Source organism: Lithobates pipiens, unplaced genomic scaffold (assembly GCF_037356315.1).
Source record: "Lithobates pipiens isolate NorthernLeopardFrog02 unplaced genomic scaffold, aLitPip1_a1.2 Scaffold_13, whole genome shotgun sequence".
In the NCBI taxonomy this organism is placed as follows: domain Eukaryota; kingdom Metazoa; phylum Chordata; class Amphibia; order Anura; family Ranidae; genus Lithobates; species Lithobates pipiens.
Genome location: NW_027507718.1, coordinates 258,795,832 through 258,819,421, shown reverse-complemented (window position 1 = coordinate 258,819,421; position 23,590 = coordinate 258,795,832). Strand labels below are relative to the sequence as shown.

The window sequence follows — 23,590 nt, the reverse complement described above, 5'->3', positions numbered from 1 at the left end:
TCACATGGGGCGGAAGTGATCTCATTACAGCTGATCACATGTGGCGGAAGTGATCTCATTTCCGCCCACATTATAGGGAATCTTGCCCTTAACTGACATGGTCAATGGAAGCTCAGAGCGGGGCGGAGTTAATTGTACACAGTGCTATTTAATGCGGTGAGTCAGTACGCCGCCTGTGCCCCTGGAAGACGTTACCTATAACGAAACGGCGTAGGGAGGAGCGACGTACTGACGTCACCGCGATCTACGCTGGACCCGGAAGCGACGGGCAGCGTTACTAAGCCGGCCGGCGAATTTGTTTGTTTTACAAAGCAAAGTTTTTTCTACTTGATGTAAGTGCAATCTTTTTTATTATATTAAATTTCGTGACTATATCACACTATGGCGATTCCTTTCGTTATTATATGTGCTGGGCAATGAGCGGTGTGGCGGTAGGATTTTTCTAACCATTGGAATAAGCGGTGTGGCCGTAGGATTCTTCTAACCATTTGAACCAAGCGCTTAAAGAGGATACACCCTCCATGCAGTCCTGACTCAGAGGAAGCGTTTTTGATTTGGCGATATCTGGTCTCTGAGATGGGATCAGTGTAGCTGGTAAGCGGCAGTAGTGTTGGTGGTGGAAGTCCTCTTTTTTCCTGCAAACTCTGATGACACTTTTCCTATATCGGTGTGGTGTGTTTAAAACACGTTGGAGATTACAAGCAAAACATTTTTTGTTGATGGGATGATGGACTAATATTTTAACATTAGTATATGCATTTCCCTGTCTGCACTTTGTTAATATTTTTTGATTTCATGCTTTATTTATTCACTCATTTGCTTCACATAGCATTTATCAGGTCAGTATAGCGCAGCTTATTTGGGAATAATTATTTGAATTGTGGGTATCTCACGGTTAAAGCTGCTGCTGCGTTTATAATTCACAATTTATTTATTTTTTTTGTTTCATTACTTCACATTAAGTTTACATAGGAACAGCGCTGTATTTTTTAGGTTTTTATTCAGATTTAAAATAAAGAAAAATCCCAACTTATGCAGGTTGCTGGACAAGTTTGCAGGGATTTCGGGCTTGGAAGTTAATCAAGCCAAATCTAGAGCCCTCGACGTGTCTCTGCCAGGGGATGAACTTAATCGACTATGTACTAACTTCCCATTCCTATGGTCCACAACCTCCATTCCTTATCTGGGAGTCCATTTGGCAAGTAACCTCTCACTCCTGTTCCAGCTAAATTAACTCCCCTTGCTACGGAAATTAACAAACCTTTTGGCCGCCTGGCAACCGCTCTGTGTTTCGTGGCTGGGCCGGATTGCGGCAGTCAAAATGACGATGCTGCCCAAACTGCTCTACTTATACCAGGTCCTCCCGATCCCAATCCCACCTTATTATCATCGCCTTGTACAGAGCAAAGCATTCAAGTACATTTGGGGGCCCACAAGACCCAGGATTTCTAAGACTACGCTTTATCGCCACAAGACACGGGGCAGCCTAGGTGTACCAAATTTCCGTCACTATTATTATGCGGCTCAGCTAGCTCAAATCGCTCTATATCATGCAAGAACTGAAATACCGCTATGGGTCAGTCTCAAAGCCGTAGACACCCACCCTATTTCCATGTCCAATCTTCTGTGGTTACCCTCCTCGCTGAGAGGCAAAATTGCTAACCCGGTCACGCAGCACTCCCTTACAATCTGGTACACGATACAAAAACCTTTCCCTCTTAAATCCCTGCACACGCCCTTACTTTACGTTCTAGGACACCCACACTTCTACCCAGCCTTCTCCGAGCCGGGTCTGTTCGCTGCTTGGTCTCGAGCAGGCCTGGACCGAGTATGCGATCTAACGAAAAACAGATTACTCAAATCTTTTCCTGATCTACAAGCCCAAGCCCGAATCCCAAATAGAGAATGCTTCCGCTATCTTCAAATTTCCCACTTTGTAAACTCCTTACCTAAACCCAATGCAGACCAAGACTACATGTCGGTATTTGAGAAAATATGCGGCTCCGACCCACATGCTCCTGGCATTATCTCCCAGTTGTACTACCAATTCACCTCCCCTCCCACCCCCCTGCCGCTCTATGCTACCAGATGGTCCGCTGACCTCAGTATAGATCTTGACGCTGACACTTAGATGATGATCTGGACCAATACTAAAAAAGCTACACAAAATGTTGTTGCCTCAGAGGCCAATTTTAAAGTCCTCATACGATGGTACCTAGTCCCAGCCAAGATAGCTAAGTTTGTCCCGGGCTACCCTGCAACTTGTTTCAGAGGCTGTGCCGAACTGGGCACCTATGCCCATATTTGGTGAACATGCCCAATAGCCCAACGCTTCTGGACATTGGTATTTCAGATGGCATCGATAATGATGGAAAACACCTTATTACCTGACCCCTCTTTAGCACTACTTAATCTAACACCCCGCAATTGCACCCAAAATCAGCTGTCCCTCTTTCTCCAACTAACCACGGCGGCAAAACAAACAATAGCAAGAGCCTGGAAAACACCAACACTCCCCATAGCTGAGCTAAAAAATAGGGTCACCCATAATAAGCGATGATCCATTGCAGGATTGAAGTGAAAATTCTAGACCGCATGCCCCGATGTAATAAAATATGGCAACCTTGGATAAAGCACTATCTACCCCCCGACCTAGATCCCAACCTTTTTGAGCCTTGAGCACAGCCCCATGGGGAACCTTCCCCACTGCTTACCGACCTGGGCCCGTGCGGGCCAGCCGACCAACTCCTCCCACTCTTTTCCCAAACCTCATTCTCCTCTTGTTCCCCTCCTCACTCTTCTCTTAGTTTCTAGTCTAACCTCTTTCTCCACTCTACCTCTCCATACCTAAAAACGCTGCCCACGCAGTACCTGTACTCCCATGTATGCTTCAGTTCTCAATCCTGGGAGTAACCTATTTCCCCAACGCCGGAGATTCCGGGACGTCGGTTCCTCATTGTTCTTGTTAGAATTTACTCTCCTCTACAATGAGACTCTCTAGATCTCAATTTAAGCTTGACTTTATTGTTCTGGGACGTAGTCCCAGTACTACCGTTTTCATGTTACTTAACCCAATGACTTGTTTATCTTATGACTACATTGTACTGTGTAATCACTCTGTTAATTGATAATAACAATTTTTGAAAAGAAAATAAAGAAAAATGCCTATGCACAGTATTTGTGCAATTTTTACTAAGTCAAATTCTGTCAGCTTTTAATAACAAAATCAATGTTGTGTAAGTATTTCACAAAAAAAGCCAGCAAAACAATATAATTACTTCATACACAATATTTAAGCACTTTAAATCATATATTTTGAAAGGTAGAGACAGTATGGAATTTTAATCAAAATCCCTTATTAGAGTAGATTATTCCACAGAGAATACCAGCAAAATATTTTAGCAAGACTATATTTTACTAAGCAACATTTTAAACAAGTGAGACACAATATATCTTTAGAGTGTCATTTCACAGAAGTGATTGTATTGACAAATTGATGATTCCAAGTTCCTCTGGTATAACCACATTTTCAGTCAGGAAAAAGAAAATGTTTGAACTAAAAATGATAGTTCTATTTGACACAAAATCTAATGACTTAAATATAGAGCTGGGTTTTCCAATTCGCTATCCAAGTTTCATGACCCTCTTCTGTCTTATCTCACTAACTATCCTAGTTTAGTTATCATTAGTGGGTAGATTTGATTGTTTATTTTGTTTGTTTGTTTTTTTCCTTAGAGATTGTCTAAGGCGGGCCATAGTTGGTGAAAATGTATTTCTTGCAACCATGGGTTGCAGGAAATAAATACACATGATTCCCCCATCAATACAGACAGTGAATATTGCTAGCAGCTATAGTAGCCACCTGCAATAATCCCAAGCGAAACTGGCAGCCTGGTTGTATCCAAGTTGATTGATCAATCAGCCTTGGTACATTCAGTTCCTGCTGAACCAGCCAAAATTCGAACCATTTGTGGCCGGCCGTACTTTAAACATTCTGAGTCCTGGAAAATGATATGCTAGTGCAAATAAAAAAATTATCAGTGACAGTACTCAATTAGAAATATTGCACAAACTCAATGCACAGTAAATAAACATTTCTTAGGCCACAACTTCCCTGGGAAAGACCAAGCAGCTTTTATTATGCAATAAGAATTTTAGCTGATGTCAGTAATCCAGCCTGGACACCCAAAAGTGGATGGGTCCCCTCTTCGAAAAATGAGTCATATAATTATTTCTTTCACAGATAAAGAACCTGCTCACATCCTATAAGCTGTACTTGCAGAAACTTTGCCTCTCCTGCTAAGCCTTCCTATCATTAATACAGGGGATTGCCTAATTTTATTACCATCTATGACAATAGTGAGACTGATAATGTAGTGCTTTGGTACACTTAACAATGTGGTGATTTGGTGCACTAAATTGTACAGCACAAGTATTTGGTAATGTGCTGAAAATGAAGAAAAGTTTAGACATATTCATGTTGCTTATTCCAAAATAAAAAAAAAACTCTCGCTAAATTAGATTGAAACAAAATACAACTCGCTCAATTGAAAAAAATAAAATAAAGCACCTAAATCTCAACCCTAAAGCTAGAGATGGGTGAACTGTTTGGGTTGAGCATTGGTTCTCAGCTGAATTTTCTGAATTTTCGGGGGGGGGGGGGGGGGGCAGGGCATGGCGGGATGTTCTCCTGCTGAGTATCCCACATTGCACTTCCCACAGCACAGTTCATTCTAGGGTCCTAATTGGCTGAAGTGCACACAAAATCTCTTAGGATTCCTTTTCAAGCTCTGTAGTACAATAATATATAGCATTGGGGATTGGAAGTATATACAGTCAGTGCTGTGCAACAGCACTTGTCCAAACACAGGAAATGGGTAGCAGGCTGTGTAACTGTCATCTTCAGATTACAGAAACACCAAAAAAGCATGCTCACTACACCGGGGGTGGTGACAACTAAGCACTGCCACCGCTCAACAATTGAAATGCCCTCAGATCAGGCATGGGGAGGGAAATAGCAAACAAAATAAATAAAGACAACAACACAATAATTAATTCTCTTTATAAAGCACCAGTATATCATCAGAGAGGCAAATGCAGATAATTTCACATTATTATAATGACCAATATCTTTTTTTTTGTGTTGATCATGAGAGCTCATGTTTAATCTGTACACACTCTGTATACAAACACTTATCCACTATGTTGACCTTATTAACACTTTTAACTTTTCATATTGTCAACTTTTCAGTAAAATAGCAGCTCTAGGATGTATTTAGCAGTTATATGCTGCATGAAAACTCAAGCAACCATTAGTCATAGTGAAATGGTTACATATGGATCAAAGCATGCTTGATTGGGGCATGTTTTGTCTATGACCAGGAACAGATGTGAATGATAGAGCAAGGAAAAATATGGGGATACTGTTCATCAACTTCTATCTGCTGGACATGTGGTATAGTAAGGTGAGTAGAAGTAGAAGTTTGAGCAAGCCAGCTGTTCCTGAAATTAGAAAGAACTTATACACCTTTTTCCATCATGCTGGTGGACCTCAAGATGCCATACATACAAACAAAATGGCACATGAGGGAGCATCTTTCTCCACAGAAGCCTTTTCCCCACCTCTGAAGACTGACTATCCTGATTCCAATGTTTTACTAGAGTAATATACCCTGCTTAAAATTGAGTGTGATTCTGATGACCCAGCATTTCACTGCAGGCTTAAACAATAACTTGCCTTGCTTTCCACCAAGAAGGACACCAAGTATGTTTTTTTAGCTTGGAAAAACCTCATAAGAGGTACATGGCTGACCTGTGCTAGGGTCTGGAGAATAGTGAAATCACTACATATACTCAACACATGTAATTACCAGCAACTGTGGCACCATATGGATGGCTTTGGGACATTCCAGAGGGAACTAGAGGGAACTGGACCTGCAGGGGTTTAAACTGACATTGACAGGTATACTTAACACTGTACTAAGTTGGCCAGTGATGGAGGAAATTGAACTTGTTGGGTTCACAATTGTAAGAAAAAGAGGATGATCTCACTAAAGCAAGAAAGAGAGTTACCTTAGACCTTGATGGTGCCCAGATCACACTATATCAGGATGTCTCTTGCCACATCCTGGTTAAATGCCACTCACTGCTGCTCACCTGGCTTCAGGATGCACACTTATCACTGGAAGTGCCTATTTCACATCTAAGTATGGAAGAATAGTAAGGAGCACATTCTCCATACTCCTGCCTATCTCCTCATGCCCCTTGAGGCCCTTTACCTCTCTTCTGCGAAGTTAAAACACTGGCCTGATCTCGTGCTTGGACTCAAATTCAACCTTTTAGAAAATGAAAGAAGATACCTTCTTCCCACCAACATCATCAGTTTCATTTAGCTTCTACCTCAGCTGGCACGTTAGCAGCAGGGTACCTTGGTAGTCCTTGCAGAGTACTGATATTGTACTTGGCATTTTGTCTTGTCCTTTATTACTGTTTGTTATAATTTTTCCAGTATTTTTTGATAAAACGCACTTTCTACAGATTTGCTGATTAGTTGAAAGTTATCTGACTCTTGTCTGACTGACTTGACCATAGTCCTGCACTTCAGCCGTCTTACTCCTCTGTTGATGGGTGTTGTGTGTGGAGCCATATTAATCTATTCCTCCTCTCAAATGAGAATGTCATTAATGCTGTTTTGTTTATGATGATTCTGCACCTTTGCAAACTGCTCTATCTGGACTTTGTTACCTCACTACATGTATACCTAGCTTTAATGTGGAGAAAGCAACTTTCTCAAAATCTTCAACTATTCTTGATTTGGGTTGTTTGCAGATTATAAGTGGATCTTCTGTTCTGACATGCACGTTATATTTATTGCATCATGTATTGTATCATAGTATACCTCTATGTTTTATCTCTTGTGCTTTTTTTAAGACACATTTTTATTACAAGTCAGTTGGATGTAGTAAGATCTTACTTTAGTTTCATAAAAAGCCCCAATCACATCCAATCACTTTGGAAACAGTGACCTTTTTAGTGTATAGTTATATAGTGTATTTTGTAGTTATCATGTCCATTTTCTATTAAACAAATAACAAGGTATAGTCTATTAAAAATATTGCAGTATTTGACTTTACAAAAGGAGCTCTATTGCCATCCAACATTATTGTGAAAGATGTTTTTTCCATGTTTACCCTTGGTTCTTGGAAGCACCACATACACTTTTATATGCAAATGACCATACAATGGTATTTATGCATGTGCACATAATGCCTGGACTATTGAGATATATGTCTTCCAATATACAGCACAAGGGAAATCAATTTATTTCTAGAAAGCACTTTAAAACATCTACATGGAATGTCCTTGAAGTGACCCATTACGCTATACTTGAGCCAGGGCACCTTCTTAATATTCAGTCTTATTAATGAGCTTGAATGAAAAGCTTGTTACCCATCTTTGTAAGAAAATAAAATATTGTAAGAAAGTGCAGGCTGCTTCTGGAAATTCAATTTGGAAGTGTTCTAATCTTTCTTCTTTTGTGCATATTGCTTAATGTAAATTACAATATCTAGTGCTTTCATTGCCTAAGATGTCTGTTTGAAAGATGGCTCATAGAACAAACAGCAGCCAACTTATCATTCTTGAAAGTTCGCACATTACCATAAATGTACATGTTTGTCAGAGCAATATATTGTACTTGTATTTGTCTGCGTCATAAAGTATATTCTGGTTAGGCTAAGAGCACAATTAACAGTGTTTATTTTGGTATATACATTTGTACTAAACTGGCTCGTTAGCCGCAGCACCATGAGCTCAAATTGAAACAATGAAGATAGTAACAAGCAGCCATAAAAACAGTTTAGGTTATTTCTTACCTCAGTAATGAAGGATTTGGCAGTTGTTGGGCTCATAACGAGAATGGCTCTTCTCAGCGTGTCCCTGTAGCGATTTAGCTCCTCTATGCGTAGAGTAGCAAAGAGTCCTGTGATCATCTTATTAATGTTGTTTTCCACCTTCTGCAAAGCTACATCCATTCCCTGCTGAGATACTCTATCCAAAAACTCTTGTATTCCACGAATATCTAGAAACATCAAAAGTCCATCAATATGCTAATCAGTTAACAGAAACACATCAATTAAATGCCTAGGCTGGTTTGGAAAGTCAATTTGCTCAATTTCATGAAATGGAAGGTTAAGCTGCACATATGTTCAATTGTGTTGTACAGCCTCTTCCAAGTGGACTCATACTACAACTCTTTCATCACTGTCTCTGAATGCAATTCGTTCAATAGGAAGAAAATTGGGAAATGTTTACGCTAGATATGTTTTTTTTAATAATGCAAACTATCAGGTGTAAAAGCATCCATAGAGATGGATCAGAAAATATGGCTATCTTACCCAGTTTGAGTATTCATCCATTTTTTTATTTTTTTTTGATCTTGGGCCAATGTTGACAGTAACCTGGAAGCACCCAGCCAATAAAATCCTTTGCACAGAATAGTCAAAAAGGGGGGCATTTGTAGCAGTATCAACCCACTCACAGACATTTTTTTCCATTGCACATCTATGTCATGGGCAAGTAAACGATTTAAGTTTTTAGCAACCTAGTTGATATTGAAAAATATTAGCTGCTTCTTATCCTGTACAATTATTTTATGCTATTTTTACTTAAATCCGAATGCCTAGTAAACAGCTAATTACACAGATGAAATACATACTATATATCAGTGCTGTTTTACCTGCCAAAAGATTTCGATTTCTGTCCATTCACTGCAGAGATTTACACAAACCTGTAAGGCAATATAGCTAGCCTGAAGACGTGACTTTTCTCTACTGCAGGAAAGTAACATCATGGTTTTTACTAGACCCCAGCATGTAACTGGACATTAAAGTAGTGGCAGCGGACTGATAACTCCAGTTCCTGTCCTCATTATGAGTGCATGAGCACTGCAGTACACTTGATTCTTGTGTACAACTTTACCATACAGAGAATCACAAGAGGCTAATCTTAAATCAATTTTGCATGCTTACACTAGTTACTTAACTTTTTTTTTTTTGTATGATTACCTACATAAATCGGTGTTTTTTTTTTTTTTTTATCTGCCAGATAACAGAATACAAAAAACCTTTATATTGAATAGTTGGTTATAACCTAATAAAGATCTACTTTTTAATTATCCTTTTTTTTATATTTCACATCAAGGCAAATACATTACAAGCAATACTGGTATAATTGTTATATGTTCAATTCCTTTAATATATTGTCTCTATTGTCATAAAAGATCTGCTCAAATTATGTATTTTTTAAATGTTGTTAAACATTGCTAGTGTACGTTACATACATGATTTGCTGGGTACCCTGTTAATAATATGCTGGTGTGTTGTAATAAATGGTGAATCGTAGACACTTTTATACTTGTGATACAGTCTAATTATGGTGGTGTTAAGCAAAATGAGCAACGTATAGAAATCCATAGTAATAAATCAGATCTAATGGAAAATGTTTATAAAAGAAATGCTGTGGGAATGTCTCAAGCATGTCTCAATGTCTCAAGCATTCTCACAGTTGTTATGAATAATCCCAATCATTTGTATAATATGTTTACTTCTAATGATTGTATGCTCCATCTAGTGGTCATAATGCAGTCTTTTCAGGAAAACACTGCATTCGGCTACTCGATTGATTGGACCAGGGGTCTCCAAACGTAATGAGCAAAGGGCCAGTTTACTGGCCTACAAATTTTAAGGGGGCCGGACTGTGGCCATGGGGAGTAGAAAATGTTTTGGTGTCAGTGGGTGTACAAAAGGCATCTTTGGTATTAGGGTGAAAAATAGTGCCCCATTATTGCTATCAGTAGTAGAAACAGTCCCCCATTGTTGGTATCAGTAGGAGACATAGTGCCTCATCATTAGTTTCAGTAGGAGGAATAGTGCCCCGTCGTTGGTACCAGTAGGAGAAATAGTGCCCCGTTGTTGGTATCAATAGGAGAAATAGTACCTTATCACTGGTGTCAGTAGAAGAAATAGTGCCCTGTTGTTATTATCAGTAGGAGAAATAGTAACCCATTGTTGGTGTAAGTAGAAGGACTAGAACACCAGTGTGTGTGTGTCAGTGGGAGGAATATTGCCCCATCGTTGGTGTCAGTAGGAGAAAAATTGCTCTGTCACTGGTGTCAGTAGGAGGAGTAGTACCCCATCACTCGTGTCAGTGGGTGGAATAGTGCCCCCTGTTGTTGGTGTCAGTAGGAGAAATAGTGCCCCATTGTTATTGTCAGTGGTAGGAATAGTGCCCCGTTATTGGTGTTAGTGGGAGAAATAATGCCCCCATCGTTGGTGTTAGTGTTAAAAAAAGGTGACCTAACACCCTACAACCTACCCATCCCTTAGTTCCCCCTGCACTTACATGAATGGGTGATACAGTGTCACCATTCCTGCAGCCCAGGAAAAAATAGGGTGAACAGCACCGTGTTTAAACCCCAGGACTGTTGCACCAGGCTGCCTGGATGGTGAAGCAGTATCACCCACAGAAGTAAGTGTAGTGGGGGCCAGGGGATAGGGAGTTAGTCTCAGGTGTTAGTTCACCTGAGAAGACTGTATTCAGAAAGCCATGTTTACTGATTCCTACTCTGATTGTACTGAGGCTATTAGTGGTATAACCCAAGGTTCAGTGTTGGAACCCTTATTTTTTAACTTATTTAAAAATGATATAGTGTTTGGGATTAAAAGTACTATTTCTGTGTTTGTAGATGAGACCAAGCTATGTAGTTAACCACTTCAGGTCCGGGCCATAGCCTAATGACGGCTACAGCGCGGACCTCAATTTTCGGGAGGCCGTCATTAGACGTCCTCCTTTGTGCACACTCCCTGCTTGCGCCTTGCAGGGTGCGCGGGGAGTGTGCTGTGATCACTGAGTGATGGAGACTCAGCTGATCGACGATCCTAGTAAGGGGTCAGCCATGGCCCCTTACCATGTGATCAGCTGTCAGCCAATTACCCCTGAGCACATGATGTAAACAAAAGCTCAGTGAACGTTTTTTTTCTCCTCATGCTGACAGCAGTGCCACCAATCGATATCAATGAGTGGCACCTATCAATGCCCACAAGTGCCACCTATCAATGCCCACCAGTGGTGCCAATCAGTGCCACCTAGCAGTGCTGCCTATCAGTGTAAGCAATCAGTGCCCATCACTGCCACCTATTGGTGCCCATCACTGCCGCCTCATCAGCGTACATCAATAAAGGAGAAAAATTACCTGTTTACAACATTTTATAACAAAATATAAAAAATATTAAAAAATAAATAGAAAAATCTGTATTTTTAAATTTTTTAAACAAAAAATAAAAACTGCAGAGGTGATCAAAAACCACCAAAAGAAAGCTCTATTTGTGGGAAAAAATTATAAAAGTGTAATTTGGGTACAGTGTTGTATGACAGCGCAATTGTCATTCAAAGTGCGACAGCGCTGAAAGCTGAAAATTGGTCTGGACAGGAGGGAGGTTTAAGTGTCCAGTAAGCAAGTGGTTAACTAACAAGCAGACATTAATGCACAATTTGTTAGAACAACTGGGTTGTGGCAAATGTGATTTAATGTTGACAAATGTAAAGTTATGCATTTGGGGTCTAAAAACATGCATTCATCATACATTCTAGGAGAAGAACAGCTGAGGGAGTCAATGGATAAGAAGGATTTAGGTTTGGGTGGATCACAGACTTAAAAACATGTAATGTCCAGCTGCAGTTTCGAAAGCAAAAAACAAACAATAAACATTTTTGTATTAACCACTTACCTATCCGTCCATAGTAATATTACGCCCGGGGATGGGATCTCCCATCCTGGGCGGGCATCATATGACATCCTCCCATTGCCGGCCACCTAGGCAGCACGCGCCTGTGGCATCGCTCGGGACCTGGTGCACGTGCCCGGCGGCTGCGATGTCCGCCGGGCAACTGCGATTTCCCGGGAACACAGCAAGACCGTGGATCTGTGTGTGTAAACACACAGATCCACGTGCTGTCAGAGGAGAGGAGACTGATGGTGTGTACAGAGGAACACTGATCGGTCTTCTCCCCTTGTGAGTCCCCTCACCCCACAGTTAGAATCACTCCCAGGGAACATAATTAACCCCTGCAGCACCCCTAGTGTTAACCCCTTCCCTGCTAGTCACATTTACACAGTAATCAGTGCAATTTTTTAGCACCGATCGCTGTGTAAAAGCCGACGAGAAGAGTCAAAGGCAGCTGAAAGCCACCGAAAAGGGCTGAAGGCAGCCAAAAGCTGACGGGAAGGTCCGAAAGCAAAACCTGAACGGCCAAAGGCGGCTGAGAACTACCGAGCACCGCTGAGATACACAGGACATCTCGGTGGCGCCATTTTTAAAAAGAAAGGCTAAAAATAAAACAGACAAGGCTGAAAATGACACAGACAAGGGGACAAGGCTGCATTGATGGACAAGGCTGCATTGGTGGACAAGGCTGCAATAGTGGATAAGGCTGCAATAGTGGACAAGGCTGCATGACAAAGCTGCATATGACACTGACAAGGGTGCAATGATGGCCAGGCTGCATGAAAAGGCTGCAAATGACACTGACAAGGCTTCAGATGGACACCGATAAGGCTGCATTGATGGGCATTTAAACATAAGGTTTTTTTTTCCTTAAACTTCCCTCCTAAAAGTTTTTTCCTTAAAATTCCTTCCTAAACTTGGGGTGCGTGTTATACGCCAGGGAGTGTTATACGCCAGGGAGTGTTATACGCCGATAAATATGGTATATATATATATATATAGCGTCACCATATAGACTTATTCACAGGTGCAATGCTCTCTGTATGAAGAGCCAACCATGTTTGAATGGCTCTTCAGAAAACATTTGAAAGGCAATGAGAAGGCTTTGAATCACCTCCTCACCACCTGATTTACCCTTTGGACTCAGCCCATCAACCCTAATCTCTTGAATGGGCCATAACCAGCAGGCATAGAGGGTGTATAATTGCTATTACAGCTGTGAAGCAAAGCATAGCCACTGTGGCATGTATACACCCCCAGCTGCTGCCTTTGCAGCTAAAGGGGTAGTGGTTGAGGAGTGGTAAAACCATGGCTCAACTGCACAGTTTTCTCATCCCCCAGCCTCATGTGTGAATGAGCCTAATAGTACAGACAGTTACAGTTCTCAGATCACCAACACAAAAGCCATTGTGTTGACAAACCAGTGTAGCTAGAATCAGTGTTTCTGATTGCCACCATGCCAGACTAATGCAGCAAGAACAGTTTTCTTGACCACCACCACACTAGTCCCAGTGTCACCAGACCAGTGTATACCACCAACAGTGTTCCTTTTCACCGCCACACCAGTCAAAGTGTCATCACACTAGTGTAAGCCATCAAGGGTGTTGCTGATTGTTGTCCCTCCAGTCCCAGTGTCACCAGACCAATTTAAGCCAGGAGATATGTTCCTGATTGCTACCACACTAGTCCTCAGTGTTACCAGACAAGTTTAGGCAGCAACAGTGTTCCTGATCACCACCACATCAATGCAGTGTTTTTTAAGCTTGCCACCTTTACTAATCCTGGCCTGTTTATTGACCATATTTCTGCTTGTTGCCTGGATCGATCCTTTGCCTACTTGTTTACCAATTCTCTGCCTTCACTGAACTGACCCATCTGCACATCTATGTTCCTGTGAGACACCAGTCTCAGCCATCATCTGCTGACAACTGCACCCCTGAAACCAAAAGAACTCTTTTCCTCTTCCCTTCTTTAGCCTCCTGTATTTCCTGGCCAGTGAACATGGCATTCCTGGGGGTGGTCATATACCAGTTCACTAGGCCTGCTTGGCTTATAGGAGCAGGGACTGCTATAAGTAGGTGACGCTACACTAAGCTTTATTGCCTTATTATTACAGCACATCACATTACATTGGTTTGGATACAATTTGTTGTTTTGTGAGAGATATACAAGATACAATGTCTAGTATATAGTCTGTCCAAACCTTGAAAAAGTTTCACACATGTGATATTTCTATACTCAGAAGGCATAGCAGAAAGTCAATTGGGTCCTTTTGTGTGTGTTTCCACTGTCTTGGTGCTCCAGGGCCACCAGAAATGTAATAGGTAGTCAGGATATTAGATGCCCAATTTATGCTCATTGAAAGCCCAAAGGTGCATCTAGGTCATGAAAGAGTCTCACACACATTGTATCCCATATTCAGAAAGCATAGCAGAATGTGTTTGTGTGTGTGATTTTAAGTAATCCTAAGTTGTGTGTGTGATGTAACTTGTTAAAATGACAACTTTGTAAAAAAAAGTTATTTTCTTAATTTTCCAAAAAAAGTCTACAATTTCAAAACACTCACCATGCCTCTTACAAAACACCTTAGACTGTCTACATTCCAAAAAGGGGTAATTTGGGGGTATCCACACTGTTCCAGCAGGGCCTCAAGAAACGATATAGGCAGAACTGATCAATTTCATTCAGTCATTTGTAAACTCTATAACTTTTACACAGGCTAAATACTATAATACTAAAATATGAAGGCATCTGATTTTCATTTAGGTATTGTCAGTGAAGTTTAAAAATTAATAGAGATGGGCCTTTGGCTGTTCAGAGTTCAGCCGAATGGGCGAATGAATTGTGTGTTGAGCTATTTTCTAAGGCCTAAACCTCAGTATATCCCAGTTAGTAATGCAAATACTACTGCTGTCTTCCTAACAACCATGACTCATCCTCCCGCCCATTCTGTCAAACAGCCCATCTGTCACAGGCCCACAACCAGTACCGCCATAGGTACCACCACCAGTACCGCCATCAGTACCGCCATCAGGCCCACCACACAGGCCCCCCACCAGTACCGCCATCAGTACAGTCACCAGTACCGCCATAGGAACCGCCACACAGGCTCACTAGTACCACCATTGGTACTGCCACATGCTCGTAGAATGCCTGAAGGTGCTACTTCAATGTTGGGCCTCTGTATGTGGGCAGGATGTGGGAGGGCTGTGTAAAAGTCTCACACATGTGGTACCCCCATACTCAGGAGGAATAGCAGAATGTATTTTGCAATGTCATTTTTGCTATGTACATGCTATGTGTTAGAAATATCCTTTAAATAGACAACTTTGTGTAAAAAAATGCATTTTCATATTTTTTACACATTTTCCAAAAATTTCTGGAAAAAAATGAACCACTCAAAAGACTCATAATGCCTCATAGATTATACATTGGGTTGTTTGCTTTACAAAATGGGGTCATTTTGTGGGCAATTCCTTTGTCCTGGTGCTCCAGGGCCTTCAAAAGTGTAATAGGGGGTTGAGAAATTAGATGTGCAATTTATGCTAGTAGAACGCCCGAAGGTGCTAATTCAATGTTGGGCCTCTGTATGTGGGCAGGCTGTGTAAAAGTCTCCCACATGTGGTATTGCCATACTCAGATACTCAGGAGGAGTAGCAGAATGTATTGTGGGGTGTACTTGCAATTATGCATATGCTGTGTGTGAGAAATCACCTATTAATATGACAAGTTTGTGTAAAAAAAAAAAAAAAAGTCTTAATTTTCACAAGAATTGTGGGAAAAAAGTCCAACTTAAAAAAACTCACCATTCCTCTTAGTAAATACCTTGGACTGTCTACTTTCCAAAAAGGGGTCATTTGGAGGGTATTTGTACTTTCCTGGCTTCTTAGGGTCTCAAGAAATTAGATAGGATGTAAGTACATGAGGTGTGATCAGGTGTGATCAATTTTCAGTGATTGGCACCACAGCTTGTAGACTCTATAACTTTCACACAGACTAAATAATATCCACTAATTTGGGTTACTTTTACCAAAGATATGTAGCAGTATAAATTCTGGACCATATTTATGAAGAAAAATTACTTATTTGTAAAGGCGGTGTTCATTGTGAGTGATGAGGAATTGCATTTCTGCATGACAAAATGAATGATAGATGCACACAATGTACCCTCCCCATGCTGAGGGCAGGTGGCCTGTATAGTTCAGGAAGGAGGAACAAGGCTTGTCCTCCCTTTTGTGGGGTGCAAGACTGCATGCTCAGTTAAGGTAATGGTATAGAGGTTGGGGGCACACTTTTTTGTGTTTTTGTGTTGTTTAGCTCAAAAAACTATACCAGACCCCCATCAAGGATAAGGGCCTAGAATGGATTGTTATATAGGGATCCCCTATTAACATCTACAAAAAAAGAACAAAGTGTCGGGGCTATCGAAGGCTGTAGAAGGTTGTATATATATGATAAAAATGTACAGGCAATTTAAGGCATCCCTCGACCATGTTATTTGACCAATAAATAGAGTATTGGCCAGACTCCAGTAAAACACCCATCCAAATTTAGCACCACATCCCAAAATCAAACAATATAATATGTGAGAAAGGAAAAATAGAGATTTTCACGGTGCTTAGAATATAATATACAAAAGAAAAAAAATAACAACTTTTAAATATATTATTTATTGAAGTCAGGATTAAAATCGATTCACACATAAAAGGTGCAGGGGGTTTTACATGAAAGGTGGTATTCAAGGTCAGAAATTAATATAACAGGGAAATTAATTGCACATTATCCCGACATGTTTCGCTGATGCGCTTCCTCAGGGGATGGGCAAGCTTTCATGAAAGACACCATACAAAATAAAATAAATAATCAAACACAACAAAATACAAAAATAAATTAGTAAATAATTATGAATAGATATGAAAGCACATCAAATAATCAGCATCACAAAAGCAACGCTTACCCCTGAGCAATACCGACTAAAGAGAACCACTGCCTGATGTAGTACACCTGCCAAACAAGATCTCGGAAATCTGTGCGCCCAGACGGTCATAGAGGGCAGAAAAAGCCAAGCTAAGAATTCATATCTTTATAGTATATATTTATACTATATTATATTTCCCTTGTTTTATCTTGGCTTTTTCTGCCCTCTATGACCGTCTGGGTGCACGCATTTCCGAGGTCTTGTTTGGCAGGTGTACTACATCAGGCAGTGGTTCTCATTAGTTGGTATTGGTCGGGGGTAAGCGTTGCTTTTGTGCTTTTGTGATGCTGGTTATTTGATGTGCTTTCATATCCATTCATAATTATTTACTAATTTATTTTTGTATTTTGTTGTGTTTGATTATTTATTTTATTTTGTATGGTGTCTTTCATGAAAGCTTGCACATCCCCTGAGGAAGCGCATCAGCGAAACATGTCGGGACTACGAATGTGCAATGAATTTCCCTGTTATATTAATTTCATTAGTTGGTATTGGTCGGGGGTAAGTGTTGCTTTTGTGCTTTTGTGATGCTGGTTATTTGATGTGCTTTCATATCCATTCATAATTATTTACTAATTTATTTTTGTATTTTGTTGTGTTTGATTATTTATTTTATTTTGTATGGTGTCTTTCATGAAAGCTTGCACATCCCCTGAGGAAGCGCATCAGCGAAACATGTCGGGACAACGAATGTGCAATGAATTTCCCTGTTATATTAATTTCATTAGTTGGTATTGGTCGGGGGTAAGTGTTGCTTTTGTGCTTTTGTGATGCTGGTTATTTGATGTGCTTTCATATCCATTCATAATTATGGGTAAAGAGCCTCGTCATTGACTCATTACTGAGATCGGTGATATACTGTATCCCAGGGACAGAGCGTACCACCGATTGTCATGTGCCCCTGTGGGTGCGCATGCACAGCGAGAACAAGAGAGCTACTGCCCACCTATAATTTGACAATATGGCAGGCAGGAGGCAGTTAAAGGATTTTTTTGTGGTTCATTGGTACCGTGCATTTCCCAGCCCTCTTATTTTTTGACAGTCCCTTATGCAAGCACAGTAAGAACATGCAAACTCCATGTTGGTTGTGTCCTGGTTAAAATTTAAGCCAAGAGCCCTAGCGCTGCATACCAGGAGTGCTAATCACTAAGGCACTCTGCTTAGAATTTGCATCTGCTGTAATTGTCATTTATATATGCACTTACTGTATATGACTTTATATTGTAAGCTGCTCTGGGCCAGAAACTGATCTGGATACTTTTTTGAATTCTATCTAATTCTGTTTCTCCGTTTAAGATTTTTCCATTCACTCTTTGTTCTAGTAATGCAAAGTCAGGGGGAAACAAAGGTATACAGAATCTGGGAGATGGCAACAAAAAATAATACGGTATTTAGAATAACAGAGAAAATTTTAAACACTGGTCATTTTTTTTTTATCTTCTGTGTCGTCCTGTCTTGGTGACCATTTTTTCCTTAATTTATTGTTCTGATGTCGGAGGGGTGTCATATTTTATTTATTTGTTTGCTAACTTTAAATTGATCTGAGCAGTTGCTATTGTTGCTTAGCGGATCACTGAGACACACACTACAATGTGGAAATCATTCAATGGGAATCCCAAACAGCATTATAAATCTGATAGCGGTTACAACTCTTGTCCATTTTATTCTAATATCTGGTTATAGTTGGGTGCTTTGTTGGCTCATATAAAAATGGAAAATAAAAAACAAACCTTAGCTGATTCTGTAGTTATATGGATGCCATTTAAATAAATGCTTTCTGACTTCTTGTAAGGCTGCTTTTGATAGTTCGATTTAAAACTTGCAATAATTATATATATTTTTTTTTTTGCACACATTAATTAATTAGAGGTCATATGGTTACACAGAACATAATCATCCTTGAGTATATGTTTGGTAGATACCAGATGATAGGAAATGGCTTGCCTAGTCAATACCAGATAATAAAATGGTTGTCTACCATAACACTTTGATCATAGAATGTATCTATTAACATAATAATTGATTACAAAATAATTATTACTTCATTTTAATTCAGCCAGAGGCCTTTTATGTCATCAAGGGTGATCAGAGCTTTAAAGCTATTTGCCTAAACCATTGCGCTAAATGAACCATCAGCACAATTTTCCATTCTGGCTAAAATGCCAACAGATGAGGCAATTTTATGGCGGTAATTCATTAGTTTGTTATAGTATTAGATGAAAAACTATGTCAGTTTAATGAGATTCTTCAACACATTCCTAAGACAGAACAATAGAAAAAAAGCTAAGGATTTATGGTAGACTACATCTTCTGTCCTTATATTATAGGCAAGAACTCTTGTCACTTGATAGCTTACACATTAATGCTGTAATGCAAACAAAATAGTTCAAGTAATAAACCTAAATTAATAATATGCTTATTGTGGCACACTGAAGCTGAGGAAATTTTGAAGCTGGCATGAATCCAAATGAGTTATTAACAGTTTTAGGACTGTCAGGAGACATACTTGAGGATATTGCAGTCATCAGGCAGTTGAAATCAGCCTTGGGGTAATAATGAACATTTGAAATCGATTAAGAAAAATGTGATTATTTACTTTGTATGCCATCTCAGGAATTAAATTATTTTGTTTATCCTACCCAATTACAGGGTAGGAGGCAGAAAGAGATGGTTATACAGTAGAAAATCCAAAGCCAAAAGGTCAGGCTGGTGTTCTCTACTTTGCAATACTGACACCAGCAATGCCCCACCTTGTCACTTAATTTAATTATAAAAATGCCAGGTCAACCCTTTAATTGGGCATGACATTTGTTCGAATGGGTTAGTGAGTCTTACATCCTGACATTACGTTTTCTTAAAGAGAATTGAAATAGAACAAATGTTATACAGCTGCTGAGGTACTGTACTTAAGATGAACTTTTATTTCATTTTTTTTACAGAAAATCATTGGAAAATGTAAAATTTTCATAACGAATGCAGCATAAGACCAATATTTTTTCTTAATATATAAAAAAATACATCTCATATGGTTATATAGTTCTTTGTCCAATAGTTCTGTTTGAATCATAGGTTCATTCAATAAGGCAAATAACAAAATCCAATCTTCAAAAACAGATTCCTTCTAATCAGAAATAATGTTTGTTTTTGTTTTTTTATATATCACAGACTGCTCTATGCTGTAAAAAGTGAAATCAGATACAAATCTCAGTCAATATAAGGAAAAAAAGCGATTTAGGGTCCCAGTAAAAAAAAGTGTCACCTAAAATGTTTTAAAAAATCTTGTTTTTCATTATTATCATTAAAAAGGCTTACATCCACTCAGAGTGTTGGGTAAATAGATGAACCAACCATGATCTCTGAAGAAGCCACAAGGAGAAACATGTAGTGGCATCTTGTGAGGCATTTAGTACTTCTAGTCTTTCTCCAGTGCAATTGAGACCCCACCAACTACTGAGATTATGTTGAAATTTAAGTCTGCCATCTACTATTTGAAATGATAATTCATTTTAAAGCCTAATTCATCAGGACAATTGATAATTTTATAATTTAAGCCGGGTGCTTGCTGGTGCCTGAAATATACCTATTTGCATAAGGACTGTATTCTGATTAACATGTGCTATTGAACTTCACCACTGCATGTTGCTATGAATGGAACATTAAGTTTAAACTAATGCAAGCGTGTAAATGTATTCAAATGCAAGAATACCTATGCCTATGTTCAGATTCATGCCATTTATTGCTGTAACACATTTTTTGTGATATGTCATCGCCTACCATTTGGCATCAGGATCCACTTTGGAGCCCAGAAATTCTGTGTGTTAGTATACGGTAAAATATTTATGATTTAAACATGGTGCCATTTTTATCTATGCTTGGAACTTCTTTATAAAAACCAAAAAATAATCTCATATATGAAGTATCCTAGCCAGGGCCACTTATAGGGGGGACCAACGGTCCTCCTGTAGGGGGCCCGGGCATGCACGGGGGCCCGGACAGCAGGAGGATCAGTGGACCAGAGAACGAAGGATGACAGAACAATGCCTTCTGTCTCTCTCACTCTGCAACTGAAAGCCAATTTCTCCCCCTCTCTCTCCTTCCGGCTTTCAGCTGCTGGGTGAGGGACACACATAGCTGGATTTAGGGGGCGCTGGGGTGGGTTGTGCCCACCCAGATTTCAGTTCTGCCCCATGGCCGACTGCATCTGAGCTCCTTCCCCCACCCCCACTCTTGCCATCACTCACACCTGGGACTAGGATACGGCAGCCTGGAAAATGGAGCGGTGAGAGGAGAAGAGGCAGAGAGGAAAGAACCAGGAGGAGGTGCGCTGTGTTGTGCTCTTCCCTCATGTCAGAAGAATACTGGTCTATACAGTACATGAGATCTTGCATCACTCTTGCTGTAGATCGCATTGCACTGTACACATACACACCGCCCCATATCCACATTTCCTGCTGCTAGGAGTTGAGCAGGCCTTGGAGAACATAGGGGGCCGTGTGTGTACAGTGCGATGCGATGTAGGGAGGGATGCTCTTCTGACAAGAGGGGAGAGCACAACAAAGCAGACCTCCTTCTGGCTATTAGTGGCTTCCCCCTGTAAGTTGGGCTGCTATCTGTGTAAATATGTGTGTAAACGTAATGGGGATTTGGAGAGGGGGTATATGTGCAGGGAGGAAGAATGGGGGGATATGTGCTAGTTGGAGGGTATGTGGAGGGTGGAACCAGGAGAGGGGATGTTTGTGATGGGGGGTAGGGAATTAGTTCTTGCGGGAATTTGGGTAGGGAGGAAGAATTTGTGCTTGGAAGGTTCATTTAGAGGGGGTTTTGCTAGGAGGAGGGCTTTGTGGAAATTTGTCCAGGGGGGGGGGGGATTGAAAAATGAAGATTTGTGTCACGAGGGGGAATTTGGGCTAATAGGAGGGATTGGGGGGATTTGTGTTGGCAGGGGGGATTTGGGGGGAGAAGATTTGTGCTAGGATAAGAAAGTTTGAGAACAAAGAAGATATGTGATTTTTGGGGTGAGATAGATTTGGACTAGGAGGGAGGATTTTCATTTTGAAATTTTTGCATGGGGGTGTCAGGTAGGCTGTATTGGTCCTGTGTTTTCTAACAGTGGTCCTGATCCTAGCATAAACATTATGTGTATACAGGCTCCTGTCCACATTGAGATCAGCATTGCATGATGTACTAACATTTGCCCTGAAATCAGATATTATATTACAATGAATTATTTACTCTGATGAATGCATTATACTAATAATTATAATACATTATCATGTTTATGCATTATTATTATTATGTTTATTTTATAATTTATTATTATATAATATTTATATAATTTTTTTTTTGGAATGTAATTTTTCTATTCTATTGATAATTAATTTACAGAGGTCTCAGTACATTTTTTGCCTACTACACTTTAAAAAATTGATTTTCCTCTTTGTTACTTTTTACTACTGGGTCCCTAGATCTATTTTTATTGTGCTGACTGTAATTCTTTTTGAGTGGGAACAGTCTAATAGCCACAAAATAGCTGACATTTTCTTTATCAGACTGTTCTGACATGTCACAATATACTGTAGCAGCAGCATCATTTATCAATAAAAAGCAGCTCTTGAGCTCTAGTCAAGTGGCCTGAGAGGAGCAGCTTAGGAGAATGATATCATTGGTCAGTATAGCTATTAGTAGTTAGTAATAGGGATGAGCTGAACACCCTCCAGTTCAGTTCACACCAGAACTTGCGAACAGGCGGACACCGTGAAAGTCTCTGGGACACAAACACGAAAAATCAAAACTGCTAATTTTAAAGGCTTATATGAAGTTATTGCCATAAAAAGTGTTTGGGGACCCGGGTCCTGCCTCAGGGGACATGTATCAATATTATTATGTATTTTTTTTTCAGGAGCAGTGATTTTAATAATGCTTAAAGTGAAACAATAAAAATGAAATATTCCTTTAAATGTCATGCCTGGGGATGTCCTTAGTCTGCCTGTAAAGTAGCACATATTTCCCGTGTTTATAACAGTACCACAACAAATTTCTAAAGGAAAAATTTTAATTTAAAACTGCTCGTGGCTGTAATGCATTGTCGGATCCCGCAAAATAAAAATAATTTTTACCAGGCCCTTTGGGTCTGGTATGAATATTAATGGGAATTCTGCAGCAAAATAAAAATAAAAATTATTGGGGTCCCCCAAAATATTAAGGGGAACCCTGCACCAAAATAAATAAAATGGTGTGGGGGAATTTAGACCCTTATCTGAGCACACAACCTGGCAGGCTGCAGGAAAAGGGGGGGGGGGACAGGAGAACACCCCCTCCTGAGCTGTACCAGGCCACATGCCCTCAACATGAGGAGGGTGTTTTACATGCACAACATGCAACATGCAGTCGGCAGGAGCCTCCAATTGAGGCAGAGTTTTTCCGTTTTTGTTTTCTCGGGTTGTCTGCACTGCGAACGAAGATGAATGGACATCACAGGATATATATTTTTTAATAATAATGTCCCAAACTGTCTGCTGTCATTTTAACTTTTTTGACACTTTTTTGGTGAATGTGTAGGGGTACAATGTACCTGATACCCATTCCCATAGGGGGACCGGCAGACCCCCACATCCCCAGGCAAGGGTTGCGGGGAAGAGGCCCTTGTTCCCATCAACATGGGGACAAGGTGTTTTGGGGGGACCCCAAAACACCCTCCCATGTTGAGGGCATGTGGCCTGGTAAAGTACCGGAGGAGGGGCGCTCTCTCATTTGTACCACCTCCCCCTCCCTCTAGACCCCTACTCCTCCTGTATTTAACTGTATTGTAATTGTACTGTCCCCATTTATA

The 23,590-nt window shown here is 40.3% G+C and overlaps 1 protein-coding gene across 1 annotated transcript in view; it reads right to left on the bottom strand.

Annotated features, from left to right (window-relative positions):
• Nucleotides 1-23,590, bottom strand: part of GRID2 (glutamate ionotropic receptor delta type subunit 2) — a 1,483,303-nt gene that overhangs the window by 759,112 nt on the left and 700,601 nt on the right. The window contains exon 4 of the mRNA XM_077476559.1: nt 7,875-8,080. Within this exon, the coding sequence (XP_077332685.1) occupies nt 7,875-8,080 (206 nt within the window). The remainder of the gene's footprint in view (nt 1-7,874; nt 8,081-23,590) is intronic.